General features: G+C 38.9%; 1 protein-coding gene across 9 annotated transcripts in view; it reads right to left on the minus strand.

Moving 5' to 3' along the window:
* PDE1C (phosphodiesterase 1C) overlaps window positions 1-22,743 on the minus strand; it is a 311,425-nt gene that overhangs the window by 38,512 nt on the left and 250,170 nt on the right. For all 9 annotated transcript variants that reach the window (XM_082755208.1, XM_082755210.1, XM_082755212.1 and 6 more), the window contains 6 exons: window positions 21,827-21,955; window positions 16,307-16,408; window positions 14,842-14,962; window positions 11,849-11,930; window positions 5,661-5,781; window positions 4,739-4,914 (listed from right to left, as the gene is read on the minus strand). In XM_082755208.1, coding sequence (XP_082611334.1) covers window positions 4,739-4,914; window positions 5,661-5,781; window positions 11,849-11,930; window positions 14,842-14,962; window positions 16,307-16,408; window positions 21,827-21,955 — 731 coding nt within the window. The remainder of the gene's footprint in view (window positions 1-4,738; window positions 4,915-5,660; window positions 5,782-11,848; window positions 11,931-14,841; window positions 14,963-16,306; window positions 16,409-21,826; window positions 21,956-22,743) is intronic.

Here is a 22,743-nt window from a genome sequence, read left to right on the forward strand (position 1 = left end):
GCTTAGCACACACTCAATTTGGAGTCTTATTCAGCTTCAGAACATATCTGTATCTGTAGTGAGTCTAAGCATTCAGATATGACTGCACTAGACAGCTCAGTATATCTCATATTGCCTACATTCAAGATTTCAGGGTCTGCAATAGCCCAGCCCACCAGTCAACCCATCATGGACAACCAATTGCACTATATTTGTAATAGGAATCACAGATAGATGTATCTCCTGGTTTCTGAGAGATTGTGTAAGTTGATGAGCAGACAAGCAGATCCTGCAAATCAATGAGTAAATTCTACATCAGTCCAATGGAAGCATTCTTGACACCTACAGGGAAGATGTTTTGGTCCTTACAGGAGCAGTGTCTTAGATACAAAGGAAAAATTACAAAAGAATTTGCAAGTGTCTTCTCAAATTCTTCTGATAAGTGAATCAGAACCAGTTTTGAGAAAAATGTACCAATGGAATACAAGAGAGAAAGGGGGAAAGTTATCTTTATAAGAAATGCCAATCTGTATTTCCTTGCCAGCAGCTAAAGTTAATTAATTTCTAAATGAATAAATTATGGCTCACATGAAAATATAATTAAATTAGATATGAGTCTCCCTCACTTTGTTAATCATTCCTAAAATCTATGGTAGCTGCCATAGATATAGCCCAGCTATGTATGTTTATATTTTCCCTGGAGTCTCACGGTATTTACAATGCTCTCTCTCATTTGAAGATCTGAAAAAAAATCTGCATTTTGCACGTGAACCACAAGAAAAAGCTCAGGAGGCTGGAGCTTGCTACAGAACTGCTGGATCACAGAATCACAGAATCACAGAATTTCTAGGTTGGAAGAGACCTCAAGATCATCGAGTCCAACCTCTGACCTAACACTAACAGTCCCCACTAAACCATATCCCTACGCTCTACATCTAAACGTCTCTTAAAGACTTCCAGGGATGGTGACTCCACCACTTCCCTGGGCAGCCTGTTCCAATGTCTAACAGCCCTTTCGGTAAAGAAGTTCTTCCTAAGATCCAACCTAAAACTCCCCTGGCGCAACTTAAGCCCATTCCCCCTCGTCCTGTCACCAGGCACATGGGAGAACAAACCAACCCCCACCTCACTACAGCCTCCTTTAAGGTACCTCTAGAGAGCGATAAGGTCGCCCCTGAGCCTCCTCTTCTCCAGGCTGAACAAGCCCAGCTCCCTCAGCAGCTCCTCATAGGACTTGTTCTCCAGGCCCCTCACCAGCTTCGTCGCCCTTCTCTGGACTCACTCAAGCACCTCGATGTCCTTCTTGTAGTGAGGGGCCCAAAACTGAACACAGTACTCGAGGTGCGGCCTCACCAGAGCAGAGTACAGAGGGGACAATCACCTCCCTAGACCTGTTGGCCACACTGTTTCTTATGCAAGCCAGGATGCCGTTGGCCTTCTTGGCCACCTGAGCACGCTGCTGGCTCATATTCAGCCGACTATCAATCATCACTCCCAGGTCCTTCTCTGCCTGGCAGCTCTCCAACCACTCATCTCCCAGCCTGTAGCTCTGCTTGGGGTTATTGCGCCCCAGGTGCAGGACCCGGCACTTGACCTTGTTGAACTTCATGCAGTTGACCTCAGCCCATCGGTGCAGCCTATCCAGATCCTCCTGCAGAGCTTTCCTACCCTCGAGCAGATCGACACACACTCCTAACTTGGTGTCATCTGCGAACTTACTGAGGGTGCACTCGATGCCCTCGTCCAGATCATTGATGAAGATATTAAAGAGGACCGGCCCCAGCACCGAACCCTGGGGAACGCCACTAGTGACTGGCCTCCAACTGGACTTGACTCCATTCACCACGACTCTTTGGGCCCGGCTATCCAGCCAGTTTCTAACCCAACGAAGCATGCGCCAGTCCAAGCCAAGAGCAGCCAGTTTCTTGAGGAGAATGCTGTGGGAAACGGCATCAAAAGCCTTGCTGAAGTCAAGGTAGACCACATCTACAGCCTTTCCCTCGTCCACCCAGCGCGTCACTTTGTCATAGAAGGAGATCAGGTTCGTGAAGCAGGACCTGCCTTTCATAAACCCATGCTGACTGGGCCTGATCACCTGCTTGCCCTACAAGTGCCGTGTGATGACTCTCAGGAGGATCTGCTCCATGAGCTTCCCTGGCATTGAGGTCAAACTGATGAGTGCCTCTTGCCAAAATTAGTGTCAGAAAATACTTTATCCACATGGTGCTTTGCACATCAGGGTGTTTGTTTATTCCAGGTTTTAATTTGTATCTATTTAATGAAGATCCTTTAAGCAAAAGAGCTCAGTAATAAACCTACTTACTTTGCCCACACAGTCCAAGACATTTTCTATAAATACCACACTCGGGATAAAATAGCTCACTGATTCACTGATACATCTAGAGACAATGCTATTACCAAAGGGAATACCATATTCTACACATTATATAACAATAAAAATAATAGCAACAGCAATAATAATAATGATGATGATAATATTTTTTTCCTTCCCAGTTGCTATTTTCTGTCAATCAACAGTTAAACGCTTTATCTGCCGGCTAATAATAATTCTTATTTTTATATTTGCACAGCACCTTGATACATTGCTAGACTTTGGTTTGACAGGGGTCTGCAGCTGAAAGTCCTAGTGTATGGAAGACCCTGCTGCATATGGCTCAGATAGGCAAGGCAGCTGGAGGAGGGCTCAGAGACTTGCTGCAAGTCAGGAGCAAGACAGCAGGTGAGCAAAGGTTTTGATGGAAGGGCTCTGGAGTCCAAGAAGAGTTTCTTAGTCCACAGACCATCCAAAGGCATGCTAAGACTTATGTTTATATATATCTTTCAGGATAAAAAAATTAGGCATGCCTGTATTGTTAAATGCACCCAAAAACATAGAAATTATCTGAATGTCTATGAATTCAGATAAAAAGAAGCTGATTATGCTTTCTGAATCTCCTGTCATTTAACCCATAAACTAGGTCTCTGATCAGAGCTATCAGTGATGAAGATTGGTTAAAAAAAGCGAAGTTAATAAACAATTCTGGGCTAAGGGCTGTCAGAAAGGTAAAGATAAAATGCCTTACTTAAGGGTCCCCCATGTCTAATAATGCAGACTAGTGTGTGCTCCACTTTGATGTGAACTAATTGTTTCATAGACTCTATCTTCAGGATCTGCTAGAAGGATTATTTCTTATGAGGTACTTAAAAATAAAACATTTTCCTCTCCAGCTAAAGTATTAATAACCAAACACTTACTGGCAGGGTAATCTGTAAATAAAGAATATGAAATACTTTGTTAAGGCATATTATCAGTAGTAGCATTACTTAAGTAATGTGTGCACATCCGCTTGAATCATACCTTGACATTTACATGTACATATTTACAAAAAAAGTCTTTATGCAAAGCAGTCACTGCAAGTGGGTACAAAGCACATTTAAAAGTAAAATATCCAGAACCTATTATGATCTACTCTCTCTATTTGTTTTATTTATTTATTTCCCCATAGGTCTCATTTGCAGGTAGAATTTTTATCTAGTAGATCCTCTGTAGATAAGCAAATATGTACAGCTCATGTTGAAGTGAAATACTTCAAAACAGTTAGCTATATCAGCATCATTCACTTAACACTCATACTTTGATACAGTGACCGTATTAAATGCTTTGCTTATTTGATTAGCTCTAATTTGTTTGGTCCAAAAAGAAAGGCAAAATAGTGAATATCAATTTAAAACCTAAAAAGTATTTAAAAATAACAGATAAGGAGATTTCAAATTATACTTTTGTTTTTATTTTCATAGAATGTCTAGAAAGGCTTTTGCTGAATGGTAAGTTTTAGTCACCCAGGAAAATTTAATTTTGAATATGTGCTTTCCTGTACCTTTAGACAAGCCTTTCAATTGGAGAGGAGCAATCTGCTCTGGCAGATGAAACAATAACAAATAAGCCAAATTTTCCATCAGCTCTAAAGACAGAGCCACATAAAATACTGAAATCAAACTCCTTCTATTTACATGAAATACAACAATTTAATTAAATAACGAGTTCAGTAACATGCATTCAGCTCAGAGGGGACATTGTATCATGAAGAATTTCATAAATAAAAAAAAAAAATTAATCAGCAACACATTCTGCTTTCTTTTGTTCTAAAGCTTAAATTACTCAATTTTTTTTTTTTTTTTTTTTGGCTTCCCCCCACATAGAATAATGATATAGACTGCTGGTCAGATTGCAGACAACACAGCTCTCATATTCTTCTGAAATATCTGCAGTTCTGCACAGATTCATGACATCGTGAGCATATGCAGCATACTTCCTAATACTTCATCCATGTTATGGGTACAAATATGAAGCCGGATGTGAATCCAGAATATGTTGGCCTTTTCCCCTGAAGTATCGTTCATATTCCTTTCAAACTTAACAGTGAACAATTGATAACCTATCTCTAAAAATACTTTTACAGCTATTTTTGCACTCACTCTGAGTCTGACTCATGACTTTAGGGGACCTCCCTTACAGTTTCTTCTTTTTCCTCCCATTGTCCAAATCCTCCTCATTATATACACTTACACAGAAGCATATAAGGCACAGATGAGTCACAATATCCCTATCTTTCTGAATTCACTGTAAGTTGTTGACCTTGAAAAGCAGATTCTTTCAAACTAACAGTGCTTACTTGGAGAATAATTTGATTGAAGAAGAGCTTGAAGAAGAATAGGTCAAAAGAATTTTTATTCTTTCACTAAGAATTCTGGCTGTTACCTTTGGTGGCTTGCGCTTTCCATTTCTCCCGGTTCTGCTGCACCACCTCAGTCCAGGTGGCTTTAAAACATTTGAAGTCCACAGTGAGTATGGAGCAGTTGAGTGAGGCACTTCCTTCTGACCCAGTGCTCTTGACACTTGATCTTTTAACATCAGAGGGACTAATGCTATTCAGACTGGGACACAACATCACAAAACACAGCAGAAATCAGTAGCTTATACACCCAAATACAGCTAAGAAGAAATCATTACTGTAAGTCTAGATAACTTAACAGAGTCAAACATAAAAAAATGAAGATAAGCTTTAATATGTTCTCTCTCATAGTCCCCTCCTTCCCATCCCAGAGCAATCAATGTTAAAGCAAACAGCACAATCTGAGCCAGTATTGGAAATAAAGGGCAGCTTTTCTATTATTATTTTTGGTATCCAAAGTCCCTTAGAAAAAGAATCACTCAAAGTGTTGCCTAGATTATTTTTGTTGTGCATCTTCACTACCTAAATATTCACTAACCCTAAATGATGTCAGTCAAGTGTGCAGATACTTCCCATTTCTCTTTTGTATTTCTATACTTCTAACATGTAGTAATGAGTGCCTCGCAGCGACACTCACTACCTTCTCTTTGATATTAGTGACTGAGAAAGCACTAAAGTTTACCTGATCTACAAATGGCTACAACCATTTGTGTTTGCTGCCTTTGGAGGCATGGCTTAATTTTATGCCAGCCCGCCTCTTTGCCCTGCCTTGGGCTGGGGTTCCCCTGCAACACAATCACATCACAAGGTGAGCTGTGGTATTTATTGGCAGTGTGGACAACAGGCTTTAAACCACACAGCTGACATACAGCACAGAGGGAAAACCAGGGTAGCTGAGTGCAAGAGCAACAGATGTGGATTGAAGGGAGAGGATGAGTGATTATTTACCTGGAACGCCTGAACCCGGACATGCCAGAGCGGGAAGCTTCATCGATGAGCGGTGTCACAATCTTCTCAGTCATGTCAGTTAGCACAGTAAAAGTGGGCTCCACGATGAAATCAATGAAACCTGATCAGAAATGTAAGCACAGCCAAGCAGGTGAAAGAAGGATTTCTGTGGAGGCACTGCTTCAGTGTTCACAGACAACCTAACCATAACAAATTATACTTCACTGAAAGAGGGACCAGCAAATACTACAAGACAAAAACGGAGTTACATGTCAACCCCTGACCCAGAAGCTTCAGTATAGCAAACAATAAAAGGTACCTCCTTAAACACTGGAAAGAACTTTGCAAATCAGAACACAAACAGATGCATCAGAATTTGTTTCATATGAGGAGTGTGATATTTAAGCCAAATTCTTAACGGATTTGGTTAAAACCCAGTTTGAGAAATGAAGTCTCTAAAAGCAGAAAGTTTATATAACAGGAATAATACTGGTAAGCTCTGCTGGTGTGGAGTTGTATACACACTTCCCTTACTGCATATCAGTAGGTTGCTGGGAATATTCTCTTCTCAGTGCTCACCTTGCATATTGTTACTGATTGCTATTCCACCCATTTTTTGACATGAGAAAAAAAAAAAAAAAAAGGACCAAATCACTTCTACTTCAATATACAGTTTGGCAGAGATGGACACAATTCTGATCTGAATGTTGGGAAGGGCAGACGAGAGGGCCCTGTGGCCACAAACTCAAGAGATGAAAGAAAATCCAAGTTGTGCAGATAAAATGTGAGAGTGAGGGGCCTTCCCACAAATCCTTACTTAGGGCAAGAGCTATTTTTTATGTTCATCTTAACACTTCATTTTGCAAATTTCTTAGTGCTATAGGTAGCCAATGTCCTTAATATCTCTTAAGGTGATTCAGTTCTTTCCCTTCTGGACCTGAAGTATGGTATTGGGCTTTTAGTGGCTACTGATGTGTGAGAACCTGCAGTATTTTTATTTTATTCTACACTGGATGACTACGGCACTGTTACCCATGATGGGAGGAAAAATCATTCAGGCCATGGTTTCCTGTTCTGTGTTAGCTCTGGGGCCTAAAGCACCAATTTTTGCTCTAGTACTATGTATGTCTATGGACCAGATACTACATTGCTAAATTATCTTAATTCTGCCCCGTTTTGCCAGTATGAAACAACCACAAGAGTAAGACATTTCAGTCTTCAACCCCACCCTATGGTGTACTGATTTTTAATAACATTTATTCTTTATTAATTTGAATCTCCCAATGATGCTCATATAGAGTGGTATAAGGGTTAACACTGTCCACATTCCATCATCAATCATACTGAATTCCACCATAAGTCATGCAAACTACAGATTTTTCAGTCCATCCACAGATACTTTACAACTTCATTATCAAATATACTTCTCTAAATTGCTACCATACAGTTTTGAGATTGCTTCCGATTCAACGTGGGGTTTGGCTGAGAATTTACCATAAAGTTAAAATAGAGTAGTAGATCCTCTAGGAAAAGATTATCAATTTACATTTTTAAAGATTTGGTAATTATTAACTATTAATTAGACATTCCTACAATTAAAATCTCTCTGACTGGATCATGATGTGTTACAGCACACACTGGTGATTCTGGGTGATAACAGAACAGTAAAAGAAGAGACCTCATGGGCCAGGCACCTGCATATTCAGATGCTTTGAGACACACAATAGAGTGCAAAGGAGTTGAACATCCTTCCAGTTCCATTTCTATTGGGTGATTTTTACTATATTTCTAAAATGATGGATAATTAAGTGTATTTTCATGTCTAGCCTGAATAAAGCATAACTTGCAAGTTCTGTATATTCTGTATATTACACAGTATTTTGTAAACTGGGGGGAAAATGTTGTGCAATACCAAACCTTTGGTCTTATCTGAACATCTGAATCATGTTCCTCCATGACCCTGGGACAGTCTTATCTATTCAAACTTATGGAAAAATAATTCCCTTCCTCTCTGGGTGTTAATCAGAAATGCATGCAATATGAAGCCACAACAGGAAACTATGTACTAGATCACAATCCAGATAACCCTAGCAAACTTCATACAATTTTTATAAACATTGGAAATTGTACTAACTGAGAAAAGTATTAAATGTGCCACAGGGACCCTGAGGATACTGAGAATTTTATTTACATGTGGGTGTGTCCGCCTGTCTATACATCTCTTGTATTCTCCTTTTTTTTTTTTTTTTTTTTTACTTCTTAATGACCAAAGAAATCCAACCCATCATATCTTATCTATCTTATCACTTCTGCTTGGCAAGTAATACCACTGCCAATTGCTTCATCACCACTAACAACCCTGAGACACGCAAATCTCTGATATCATGTGTATGACTGTCACTAACTTCAGCAATGGAGTGGTGGGATCCAGTTACTGAGATACTTGCCATCCATGCATAAAAACAAAGTCCAGTTTTAAGTGTTAGATCTAAGAAACGAGCTTTCCCTGGGAGAAGTCTTGCATCTCATTAACAAATGCAGGCAGACATTGCACAAGGGACAACAGGTGAACAAACTTGAAGATGTATAACTTTTTATGGTAACACTGAAACAAGGGTAATATAATTATCTCTGTACCGAAGCAGAGTGTGTGTGATATTTCTTCCTCTATAGCCTGAATAAGTTATTCTATTATGTTATCTTTAAATAGGAATTAAAATAAAATTCGGAAACAGTCTGCTATCATAGAAACAGAACTTGGGACTTTATTAGTAATTATGTAACTTAAATCATATTCCCAAGCACAACCACCCCAGTCTTTCTTTTTACCTGAAGACACTGTACTTTAAGTGTGATTTAGTTTGCTAACTAAAAATAAAAAATAAAAAGATCAAGTAATGAACCTGGGTTTTAAAACCTATTGATGCTAATGCTAATGACCTATTCATCAACTTCTTTGTCTATAGAATGAGTGTGGTAAATATTTCTGTATCCTAGTGACTAGGATGATTTTACTAATTAACACATCACATTGAGGAGGTCATGCCAAGCACCTACGCAGAGTGCATTCAATCCACCTAAAAACACCACCACGGCAAACACTGACTAGAAAATAGTTTTCCTAAAGCCCATCTCAAAACAAACAAACCAGAATCATTCATTCATCAGTCTTTATTCAATGTTTTCTGAAGCTGTAATTCTCTTTCTTTCTAGTCAATGGACAAAAATAAAAGGATGCTGCTACATTTATTAGCTGCAAGAGAGGCTGATCTCCCATCAAACAAGCTTGCTACAGTCTGAGATAGACAGAGATGTTTTAACTCCTGATATTCTTGTGTGGAAATACAAGTCTGGGCCTGGTTTTGTTTCCAAACTCTGTGCCTCTCCTACTCTGGTCAGCAGCCTGACTTCTGGACAGAGAAATCTCCTGTCTTCTGTACCTCACTGGGGTACAGAAATATGTAATTCAACCATTTTACTGAAGAAGAAAAAATATGATCAACCAGTCATTAGCATTAGTTGGTTTTAAATCAAGGTTCGTTACTTTATGTTTGTTTTTTAAATTATGAGTTTAAATACTGAACAATTTCTTTACAAATTTAAGCAACAAGTGAATGAGACATTCTTTCTTTTGAGGAAATTTTGGTTGTTCAATTGCTCCATTTTCATGGAAAGAGTGCATACAGCAAAGCCTTCTGTCTTCATTTGAGAAGAACTTTCTTAAATAAAAATGCTTGCCCATTGCCCAATTGACCATTGAGCAACAAACAAGCAACTACAAACTCGCCAAGCCCCCAGAACAAGATTTCTAGGATCTGCCCTTTTCAGAGCCAAAAGCACCATTTCATTTCACAAAGGACAGATTGTTTTTATTTGTAGAAATTCAAGGCTGCTTGCTACAGATAATGGCATGATTTCGAATTCAAGAGGAACTTTTACAAAGAAATGCAGTAATTATTATTCCAGGGAACAATCTGTTCAGGCTATTAATCCGATAAATAAATGAATAAGCACAGATTATTTCTCTGAGAATCTCGCCTACAACTTTGAAAGCCTTACCTCAGCGGATAGGCAGAAAATGTAAGAGTTTTTGATTTAATAAAAGAGATGTTACAGAAAGATAATGCCAATATATTTAGCAGGCTGAGAAATTAAAACTTTATAATGTTAGAAAGTAAGATTTATAGGCAGTGCCCTATTAATGTTAATGGATGACAAAACTGCACAAACTGAGTATAGTGACAATATTTAACTATATATATCTCTCTTTACAAACAACAACAACAACAAAACAGCTCTGAGGCACAGATGTGCATCTGAGCTTTCTTAAGTTTGGGAATATCTTTGTTTTATTCTTTGGCCAGCTCTTTACAGCTCAGGAGACAGCTGAGAAATTTCATACTTCAAATTTTTTGTTTGTTTCCATTGAATACATTTACTTTCTTCCTGCTTCTGGACTCAGTTCCTTCATTTTTAGGGTCAGCATTATATTTCTCTTGTTCTGCTTCATACTCTATTCTCCAGTCAAGGTTTGATCACATTCTTCTCCTCTCTATTTCACTTGCTTTCTGGGTATAACAATCTACCCACAAATCCACATTTTCTTTTGGAAAATTTTTCTTTTTATGCTCCCAGCCTGCTGAATGTATTTACTTCACTTAACTCCTCTTGACATCTCCCCATATATCAGACTTGTTGCCATATCCTCCCACTTTTCACTCAATAATTGGAGGAAACAGTAGGGTAGAGTGAACCCTCAGTGAATTCTCAGATGACACAAAACACGGGGTCTGGATGACTCACCAGAGGGCCATGCAGCCATCCAGAGGGGCCTTGACAGGCTGGAGAAGGGGGCTGGCAAAAATCTCATGAAGTGCAATAGGGAGAAGTGCAAAGTCCTGCACCTGGGGAAGAACAACCCCAGGCTCCAGTATGCACTGAGGGCCACACAACTTGAAAGCATCTTTGCAGAAAAGGACCTAGAATACCTGGTAGACACCAGGTTGAACACAAATCAGCAATGTGCCCTTGCTGCTATGAAGGCTAAGGGTAGTCTTGGCTGCATTAGGTTGTATTGTCAGCAAGTCAAGAGAGGTGATCCTTCCCCTCTAATCAGCATTGGTGAGGCTGCACCTGGAGTACCGTGTCCAGTTGTGGGGCCTCCAGTACAAGAGAGACCTGGACATAATGGAAAGAGTCCAAAGGAGGGCCACCAAGATAATCAAGGGACTGAAGCACCCCTGCTATGAGGAGAGGCTGAGACAGTTGAGACTGTTGAGCCTGGAGAAGAGGAGGCTCGGGGAGATTTTATCTATGCCTATAAGCATCTGAAGGAAGGGTGCAAAGAGGATGGAGCCAGGCTCTTGCCAGTGGTGCCCAATGCTAGGACAAGAGGCAATGGGCACACACAGGAACATGAGACATTCTGTCTGAACATCAAGAAGCACTTCTTTATTGTGCAGGTGATGGAACACTGGCACAGGTTGCTCACAGAGATTGTAAAGTCTCCCTCTTTGGAAATCTTTAAAAGTCATGTGGACATGGTCCCAGGCAACCCTCTCTAGGTGTCTTTGCTTGATCAGGAGGGTTGGATCAGATGACCTCCAGAGGTCTTTTCCAGTCTTTACCATTCTCTGATTCTCTGACTCTGTGAGAGGTAGACAAAGCACTACCAGTGAGTCTGTAAAAAGATATCTGCTTCTGAATGGATGGAGTTGAAAAAGGTTTGCTGTTTGCTTCGCTTCAGTACAAAATATTGGTTGGCTTGGAGCAATTGGAGTGAAAAAGTGGAAGGAATAAACGAAATTTTAAAAAAGCAATAGTTTTTGCCCAGGTCATCAAAAGGACTGATAATAGGTTTCCACATCCACTAACAATACTCATATCATAACATGTTGCCATGCACACCTCTTATCCACAGCTCAGAAAACCACAGAGTAGTGTCGTAACTGGGCACTGCAGTCAGCCCTGCAGTCAGATCAGAGATAACTCATTTACTGCATAGATCCATCACCATAAATTTAATGTCTCCTCAGCTTTGAACTGTTGATCTGGAGAAAATAACACCATTGCACTTTATTATTTCCTCTCTTTAACCTCGTTTCAAATGATCACTGTGATCTTAGCCCCACAGGGAAGAATAAGTTTTGTTTGTTGAAGAATCTTAGGATGAACCAAAAGGGACATACCTATTTGAGACTGAGCAACCATCGTAGACTTGCGGTCACACAATGGAGAGAAAGGAAGCCCTAGTTCTGCTTCTTTGTCACCCTGGAGAAACAAAATTGAGAATAAATTAGAACTAGACAAGACACGCTGAACTTTGATATCTTAGGTCATTGCAGTAAAAGCCACACATTTTACTTTCTCTAGTGAAGTGGGTTTTGTATATGTGTGTATGTTTCTTAAACACAAATTATTCGTGGACAATTGAGTCTGGCTGGAAAAGTAGCTGTACAAGGAGAAGTTTGTAAATTGAGCATCTTAACTCTACTGAATCTTTCCTCAGAGCTTTCCCTGCTTGTTTGGTACTTCCATGAACCAATTAAACACCCACTTGAGCACAAAAACACTTCTCACTGTAGCTCTCTGGAAAACACAGCAAAACTCACTTCTTGGAACAAACCTTTCAAGAGAAAACATCAGTGTCAGGATGATCTTTCAGGATTTGCACTTGTTTGTATGCCTTTTTTCATTTTTCAGATAAGGATTTCACTCATTGCTGGCCAAATGCAGATTACTTTTTTTGTTTTTCAGATAAGGATTTCACTCATAGCTGGCCAAATGCAGATTACTTTTTTGTCCAAAGGAAACACTGACATTGTCTGTTATAAATTGCTTTATGCTGAGAGGACACATAGGATGACATAGTTTCAGTAATCCACTGTGAGCATACAAATTTAAATAGCTTGTTAAATATATACTTATATATATATATATATATATATATATACACTAGAGAATCAATTCCTTAAATCAGCAGCTCACTTTAACTGTGCTGAAGTTCATGCCAGTGTTCTGAGAATAACTTCTGTAGGTATAAGAAGTGTCTTTTCTTTGTTGTTAATATAACATACATGAAATGGTGGAATAAATTCTGTTAGAATTTTGGGTGAAACAATAATTTTCTTCCACTGTGGCACAATTCTGCTTTATGTTAGGAGTCCAACGTTCAAAATTCAAGGTAAAACAGAAACTAAACACAAATACAGTTCAAAGTAACCTTCCATTACTTTGTCTGCCATGTCTCTCAGGAAAGAATTTTTCAATGCCAGCTCTTACCTAATCATAGGTCTTCTCTTACTCCTAATTCTGTTGCCTAATTCTATTTAGCAGGGAGCCCCTAGCTGCCTTCCTGACTGCTCAAAGAGATACTTGACTTCTAAGCTGTTTGGGCAGATCCCTCATGGCTGGCTAAATTGCATAAGTAAAACACACAAGATGTTTCCTTTGAGACATGCTCACTGTAGCTGCTGAATATATATATATATAAAAGTATTCAGAAGCAGCATTCACACTTACAGCACAGTTGGTTCATGTAGGAAGACCTGTGTCACATCACAGAATACTTGGAAATCAACAGGGCTGGGGAACTGAACTGACATGGTTTAAGTGAGGCTTTATGTCTCATAAAGCACAGAACAGAAAGGATGGGAAATAATCTGCACTTAAAGAGCGTAAGAAAATAAATACCTGAACTGAAGCCAGTCCAACTTCTTAGTCCCATGGTCCCCTCTAGCTAGTGGCAATTTTTAGCTTGTATGCAGAAAAGAGTGTGTGTTGCTCTTCTGCTGTCAGGTAGGGATGCATTTATTTACCTACTATTACATAACTTCAATGAACCTAAGTCTACACTTCATGGTAAGTTTAAGGGTTTTCCTAAAAAGGGAGTTAATGCTGCATCTTAATTTGGAACTAGAATGCAAGTTTTACATAAAGCTTTATCTAAATGTGAAGACATTTGTCATTCAAAAACAACATAAGATTTGTTGGCTGAAAGAAAATTATCCCTGTGAAAACATAAAATAATAATTTTGTCTTTATTACACTTGTAAAGCAGATCCAAACTTGGGCTTTTGTGATCTTACGTTTAGCTAATCTTAATTCCCTTACAAATCTTTAGGGCACTCAGCAATGGTATATTTTATCAAACTTAGTACCCTTCTGAGCTAAAATAGAAGAATAAACATGGGACAAAAGAATAAACATGCCCAGAGGTAAAGTCTTCCCTAAAATGTATGTGAAGATCATCCTCTTTACATGAGTCTCCCATGTGACAATGCAGGGACAGCTGAAGGCATGATTTACCTACTTCCACCTAGTAAACCCATTCTTGGTTTGAAAAACAAATTAAAGGATTCGTTTCAAAGCAATTTTTTGCAATATCCTTATTAAGAAGGCATTCCCACAATGCCTTTAAAAGCAGATACCATTTTAAAAACTTGTTAAAACTTTTTAAAAATTGGCTTTTTTCAGATTTACTATAAAACATGAAGTTATTGAACTTTGGAGGGAAATAAACCACTTAATTTTCTGCTTAGTTTACTAATTCATATTGGGGAAAAGTATCACATACATTCCTAAGCACTCCGTTTAGTTTTACTTTTTTTTTTTTTTTTAAAGGCAGCTATTTACATGCTTTCATTTAGCCACTTGGGGAGCTTATAACTATCACACAGAGCTTAATGATTCATCTAGATTTGTGAGTCTGTCAGTCAGAGGTCCACTATGAGATATAAACTAGGGCAATTCACCTCATGCAAAGGGCAATGGATTTTTCACATTTACCCCAAAAATACAGGTATAGCTCTATAAAGTACAGTTACCTGAATCTGTTTTCTAGGGTTTTACAGCTAAGCAGAACATCATATATTCTGTCTTTTGCTATTTAGAAACACATACTGAACCTATAAAAGTAATTAGCCTGGTTTAGCTTCCCAAGTCAGAATTTCTACTAGGCAGACAATGCCTTTATCTGTAGGCAGTGTATCAGACACTAGCTTCTCAAGAATCTTAATAGGCAGTGCTACTGGTGCCAGACAAAAAAGCTTCACATCACTTAGAAGGTTCTTGAGAAAATCAGAGAAGGAAAAGATCTGCGTTCAAATTTTCCTACTTCCTTGCCCAACACTACATACTCTCTCTGAGCTGCCAAAACACAGAGGAAATTCCCCAGCGTTACCTGTCTGAAGAACTCCTCTAGCAGAGACATGGTCCAACGATGATGGAGGTCCCAGGCCTTGGCTGGATGACTGATATCTGCTGTATGCAACAACAGTGATAAGGCTTTCGGCTTGTCAATTCTGAAAACCCAAAGGATCAAATAAGTTAATTGCACTTGCAGTGGAGAATGACAACAAAAATCACACGTAAACAGGAAAATGTGGCCATGTTAGTGGAGTGATACCTGTGTTACTAAAACCTGACTACTATGAAAGATTGTCTTATTTCCCCAACATATACCATTCCTGTTGGAACAGAGACATTAAGAAGCGCAACGAGAAACTTTGTTCAGTTTTTCTGAGCTCCTTTCTAGGCTTACTTGCCTGCACAATCAGGCCTGAAGAGCCACTACATTTCCCATTTCATCTGGGCTGCATTTTATGCAGCTCAGAAGATAATTTAATCTCTACCATTTTACTGCAGTAAACAGGATCTGATCTCAGGGACGCTGGTGATTCTACACAGTAACTGGTAGATGTTTCCTTGTTAGAAAACTACTGTGAGGTCAGAAGGTGATTTTTGTGTCTGGTTCCACAGAAGGCAAAAGACTGGCAATTTCTTAAAACTATAACCTGAGAGGCTAGCCCAAGAATCCAGTAAACAATGTTTTCTTTGGATGGGTAGTCTAAGATTTTAACTCTAAATTTTGATTGCCTGATACACCTGGAAGAGCTATATCTTTTGTGAGGACAAAGTGGCTAGCCACACTCTGGTCTGATATAGGTATAATTCTGGGGGATTCTGTACAGATCTGTGTCTAGAGTGAAAAAAAATACCATCACTCAGAGCTTGATGCAGCGTAAAAGGAGCTTTATGAGAAAGCGCTGTAGACAAAATACTACAGCTCTCACTGTCTTACTAGGAAGAAGAATCATAGAATGGTTTGAGTTGGAAGGTACCAAAGATCATGAAATTCCTACCCCCCTGCCATGGGCAAGGCCTTCCACACAATGCTCCATCTGTTACATTCCAGTCCTTCCCTTGGTGCCTATCAGGTTGTTTTCATCTTGTCTCTGGTTATGGAGCAGGCCCCTTGCAGTGGTGGTATCTGCTACCATCTACACAAGGGCAATGCATTAGTTGTATTTCTGCAGATCTTATAACCTTGAGTCATACTCAAGACATAGAGGACACTCAGCTTGATCATGTCCTTGAAGTTACTGTCATATTCAAAGACTCACTACCAGGAAGGCTTATCCCAACCTTTGCAACTTTGGTCCACCAGCACAGAATAGAGACCTGTGTATAGAGGGATGCCAGTCCATTCCTAAGTGAACTGATTCAAAATTCAACAGCATAAACAGAATTGATGTGGACATCAAAGAGAGTGAGGGCCTCTGGAGAGGTGCTTTTGAAGCAAACACAATGGCAAAGCACCAGCTGAAATTCAGCCCCTCACTGCATGGTGTTGTGAAGTGACTCACCCTTCTGGCTGCTGCAAAGCATTCTTCATGGCTTTGATTTGCTGGAAGTGACAGGACATATCAGTGGCTAACACCATCTCAATCACCAGAGCTCTGAACTCCCTTTTGGATGGCGTCATGATGAGAGAAGCAAGGAAAAAGAAACATAAAAACCAGCATCAGACACACTTCAGATTCTTTTGTTGTCTATCTACAAATTATTGACAGCTTTTCTGCCTTTGCATGTCACTCTTTCCATTATCCCTCTTTCTGGGAGCAGGAAGAAGATCAACGATTTTCTACAAACACAGGAGTGGGAGGGCTGCAAATTAAGCCAGGTGGCTAATCCTTCCTAAAAGAAATCCTAGATCTTTGTGAAGAGAATATTAGCACTAGCATTCCCTTTTCAAGTAAGCACAAACCTCTTGGATTGATTTCTTTTACAGGACATTCTTAGAAGGAAGGAAAAAGATTCTTTAAAACCTTGAAACCTTTAGTTCACCTAAAATCAGGTGAACTTTTGAGCCTGGATTTCTATCCAGTTGACTAAAACTGGTCAATAGCTATTAATATTACTAAAGGAAAAACAGAATGTCAAAAACATTTCCTTGTAAATATACTGTATACATACCTTTGAGAACCTGCATTACTTCCTTGATATTACTCATTCAAGCTATTCCTTTATGTATTTTTGTTAAACAAATGTTTTAGGATGTGCTCGAAATTCCTTTGAAGTCAGTGTAGATGTCCTAGACATTTTTTAAATATTGGAACACTTCTGCTCTAGCATACAATGTACATTTCTTTTCTATTTCTCTCAATTCAGATACCCATGGGTTAATATAGGAAGAACAGCCCAAGGTTACCATACCAGCTCAGGAGTTGGGAGATTCAGAAATGGGTCAGTTTTCATTTAAAAATAAAAGTTGCCATTTTTCTTTTCATGAATCTTTCATGAAGGACATTGTCTATTTTGAGCATGTCTCTCTTGCCTCTGGTGGTTGTACTCAAGTTCCAGCCCCAGGCCACCAGTGCATAGAGACCCAAGACCTCTGTGCTTACCCAGTCCCATGGGTGTCACATAACATGGCCTCGCTGAAGTTCTGTACACACATTAAGATTGGCCTCACTCTACCTACAGCATACCCCCCTCATTCTTCCCACCCTTATGTACAGGCACTTGGGTAGCCAACAGCATTCAAGGAAACAATATGGTGGCTGAAAACCAAATTAGTTTAAATTTATGGGGATCTTATTTTTTGCCAGTCCTGGTCAGTTCCCTGGTTTGGTACATGCCCAGCAGCAAAAACTTCTCTGTCAATACAAGCAAAAGAAACCAGACAGGATAGGAGAAACTGTTCCTTTTAGCAGCAGTGCTGCAAACAGCAGCTTAAAACACTTGTGGAACAAGGACCCAAGAACCTGAACTCCCACAGCTGGAGAGAAAGTAGATTCACTCCAAACCAGAGACAAAGTAAAAGCCAGTGTGGGCTGAAATGCAGGTGTGATCTATCACAGACAAGATTACAACACCAAAATATTAATTTAATGTGGAAACCAATACATCCTCCCTAGGATACATCTATATAATACATCTATAACGCTTATACTTTTCCACAAGGTTGTCAGAAGTTTCTGTGCTCCAGAAGAACTTGAAAATATTTTAAATATTTTGGTTTTGCAAGCAGCCTGATAAATTAGAGGAAATTGTATTAAAATCAAGATGTATAAGTGTCTTTCTACAAAGGTCAAGGGTTTATGGTAAAAAAAAAAATGCAACCATGTGAAAGTGGTCACTAGGACTATTAGAATATTGAGGCTTGGGAATGGGTTTTGTTCGCAGTTCACCTCAACTGAAGATCTCTTGTGGACTCAAAGTCTGCTTTACAGATCTGGCTGTGTTGCTTCTCTAACTAATTAAGGATTTGAATATTTCTTATTATATTTTCATGTTTCATCTTGTGGTAGAGATACATTTTCCTGAGGCCAGCAGCCAGGAGCCAGGGAGTTACTATGTTCTCATACCCATAACCTACCACTAAGAAAAAGTTCTGAGTTACCAAATTTGAAAACAAATTCCAAGATAACTTGTCCATGCCTTTTAACAGCCCCTTTAGAATTAGGGAAAGATATGATTATGTGGAGAGAGCAAGGTCAGGAAGAACAATTGGAGAAGAGGAAAGCCTAGATTGAATTTCCTGTTTCATTACTGTCACACACTGGAGAATAATTCGCCCTATGGCCAATATCAGAGCTTTGATTTTGTGTTTTCTAACCAAGGTCCTGCAGATGATACATGAAAACATGGTATCTGGCACAGTCCCATAAGCAATTACAGTTTTATGGTATCTTTACTACTGATTGCTGAGATAGATAGACTCTGGATGACTTGACATCTAAATGCTTCCAAGCCTTGCATTGATCTCCATCTGGGAAATATCTTTATTTGCTTTTTAGAATAATTACTTCATGCCCTTACTTTTTTTGCTTTAGAGAACATTACATCATTGGATGTGTCTTTGTATTCTAGTAAATGTATTCTAGCAAAGGACTCACATCCCCATGCATTCATGCGAAAAGGAGAAGAAAAAGACTGCTTTAGATCACTTGATCTCAATGCTATGAACCAATAGGAATATCTCTTTTGTGAGGTATTTTGCCCAGTTTGCCCAGTTGAAGTCTTGATTCTCATGGAAATTAATGGATGAAGGAAAAACACTACCTTCAAGGATATATTTTCAATGGCTGATATTCACTAAAGGTATAACATCCAGAATAAGAATGCAGCCATGCTGGATACATAAAAATCATTTGTTACAAGAAAACTGTGTGATTATGCAACCAATAACCTGCTATTTATTTACAAAAGAAGTCTCTGACCCAAGTTGTCTTCACTCAGAACCATTCAAGGTTTCTCACTGCAATCTCCAAAGGAATAAAGGCTGATTGACAAAGAGCTCAAAATTATCTAAGCGACAAAATCTCAAGCAGCTTTACTGACAAAATCAGAATTGCATGAAAGCTGTACTTCCCGAAGCTGTACTCTGATACAGAATTAAGGAGCTAAACATTTTCCAGATGCTTCTTTAATCCTGTACTTGACAGCAAAGGGCTTGCACACTGTTTCAATAAACTGCATGGAAATTATTAACAATGAAATACACTGCCAGAAAATACGTCTATAACAGTATCTTAGAAAGCATCTGTTTGCTTTGCAGTTTAGTTTCTTAATTCACTGTGATCTGTTTTTGTTATAGTTTCTTCATTTACTTGTTGATGACTTGCACAAATGGGATTCATCACATGAGGCAACCCAACTGACTTTCAAATATTTAATGAGGAGCAGAGTTTGTTTTTTTTTAAATGGACAGTGAAATATTGTTTAGGTACTAGTAAGCATTCATCTCTTTTCTTCTTGACTGCAGCCCAGAAGATCTCTTTCAGTCTCATCTGCTTTCTCTACAAAACCTGTGCCCATTTCTTTTCCAACTGTGAAATCTAGGTCTAATTTTCTACATTTATTTCCTCAAAATGCATTCCTTAACTAGATGACTGAATACCACAGAGCTGATGAAATCCACATATACCTCTAAGATTGTGAAATGCGCTGATCATCAGATCTTCTCTTATTAATAATGTCAAAATATAATGAGACCTTAGTTCAAAACAGCACTTAAGAATTTGCTCTCCAAGGGCCATCACTTGGGCTTTTTGCTAAAAGCGATTTATCAGGTATGTCTACAAAAATAAAATTAAATTTAGATATGCTTTAACAGTTTCCCAAAGCATCCTTTCATGTTTGAGGTCCTATTGATACTGAGAGACTTATTTTTGAGTACCAGTCTGAGAAACGGTGGGCTTCTTGTTTTTTTTTTTCTCAGCACCATAGATCCTGCTGATATCAACTGATATTTGCAATGCTTCCCAAATGTTTGCCTATGGGATTTCAAACTGGCATGCAAAAGCAAAGGCACATAACAATCATAACATCTTGGCATTAGAGCACATCAAGATAATGGTCTTCATTCTGCAGCTGTTGCTCATTCAGCAGCTACAAAATAATACAGCCCTACTTGAGAGAGAACAAATAAGCAATCTAAACCGCTCAATATTTTTGTTCAGGCGGTTAGAGTATTTCTTAAAAAGCAGACATATTAATCTTTGAAACTTTAGGTCTAAACATATACCTCAACAGAATACACGTTTTGACACTAGGAAATTAATGAGAAACATCTGAAGCTAGTTTTGATTCAACCACAAGCAGTTTAAAGCCCCAAAGCAGACTGTTTTCCTAAAGAAAGTGTCTATGCAATGAAACATTCTCAAGCAGCTGCTCTGCTGATCCTTGTAGACAGTGGCTCTAAGGCTGCTGTTTCTAGTCAGTTCCTTGCATTTCCTTCGCCAACGTAAAAGGAAGCAGCAATTTGCTGGCAATATTTGACAAGGCATTACCAACAGTAGCTAAAATAAAAAATAAAAAATAAGATTTTTAACACCTCATTGCAGATAATTTTTTTTAAAGTTCCTGCTTGCTGCCCACCATGAGACTATTTTCTATATTGGGGGGTAGGATTTCTCAAGCTGCTCCCCCACAACACTCACATTGATTGAAACCAGCCACTTAAGTTCCTGAATCTTATTCCCAGCTCTCAGCTATAGGATTATGTCACCATCCACAAGACAAAATAAAAGGGAAATTCAGGCAAAAGTCATTAGGAAGCAGAGCCTTCACTAACCAGCTTACTAGAAGCCAAGACTCTGAGAAAGGCTAATTTCCCCTCATTTCCAGTAAGTCAGATGAACTGACTGCTCAGCACTGTATCACATTTAAGCGTATGCAGGAGGCATCATGCTTTATGTAAGATCCCACAACTCACTTTCCCTCCTATGAGAAAGACCACGGAGCAGGATTCTTCCTGTCTGTCAGATTGGGCTATTTTTAATGTACCATCCTCTGGAGTTCAAAATTCCGCAAAAAAGGCAGAAAGTTCCCTCACCAGTTTCAACTGTCTTTTATTAGAAAACAAATCATGGACTGATTTTGGTACCTAAATCATATGTTGCATGAAGCTTGTTTTAAATTATAGCTTCTTACATCATGTTGGCATATACAGTATGCTGATTTATGTTTCTTGGACCTTATTCTTATTTCCATTAAGGCCGATTTATAATTTCCAAGCAGGGGGTGTCAAAGTAGATAGAGGTTATATTTATGCTCTTGCATGAACAAACAGTTGTATACCTCTTCACTAATTTACAGACAGATGCATATAAAGGGTGTCTGTGAACTGCTGAAATTACATGGGAGTCAAATTGTATATTATTGTTCACCGTCACAAAATCTAGTCTCACTGCTATCTGAAGTAAAAAACAAATGCAGAAATAAGCAAGACAAACACTTTTTAAAGATTTTTTTTTCTCTCTTAGTAATAGAAATACTAATGTACAATATACAGTGATGCATATTGCTCTTCAAACAAGGCAATAACAGACTATGGTGATGCTGCAATGTTCCAAAGCAGACACCATGTTCATTTTTACCTCCAGTCATCCTTTGAGAGATTAGACAAAATATTCATCTCTTCATCATCTTGCAAAAGACGATATGCTGCACTAACATGGTGATTTTCAAGCACAGATCGGTCATTATATAGAATGGCTGAGTCTGACCTGGGATTTAAAAGAAGATATAGGAAAGGTTATGCTTCTTCCCTGTCTAAAGTGTCTCACATTCAAAAGTTTTTCTTTGATCAGCTACAGAGGTTAGATCCTACAGCATAGATACAAGCATTTCAAGAGAACTTCTAATACTTTGTTTGTCGTTGTTATTCAGTAAAAACAAACAAACAAAAAAAAGCAACAACAACTAAATATAAAAATTCACCACAAAATCCATTTCATCAGCTGAAACTCACATAGTCTTTTTATTATATGCTTAAGAAAAAGTTACTGAGAGCTTTCTGACTGAGAGCGATACATAAATTTAGGGTTGAATCATGAGGCTCCTTTTCAGCTCTTGCGTATGGTGCTCTCAAATCGAAGCCATAGTGTAGCCAGCTAAGTAACTGTGAGATGCACTCCTATACTGTTTGCAGAATAGTAAATTGGCTGTAAGCAAGATATAGCTGAACACCTTCCTGTCTTCTGTGCATTAGGCTCTGCTGTACAGAAGGCCAAATGCCAGTGGGATAGAATAAGACCAAAGCTACAGAATCACACAGAATCACAGAATTTTCTAGGTTGGAAGAGACCTCAAGGTCATCGAGTCCAACCTCTGACCTAACGCTAACAGTCCCCACTAAACCATTTCCCTAAGCTCTACATCTAAACGTCTTTTAAAGACCTCCAGGGATGGTGACTCCACCACTTCCCTGGGCAGCCTGTTCCAGTGCCTCACAACCCTTTCAGTGAAGAAGTTCTTCCTAACATCTAACCTAAAACTCCCCTTCACACCTTAA

The sequence above is a fragment of the Aythya marila genome (genome assembly GCF_965140915.1).
Source record: "Aythya marila genome assembly, chromosome: 2".
NCBI lineage: Eukaryota > Metazoa > Chordata > Aves > Anseriformes > Anatidae > Aythya > Aythya marila.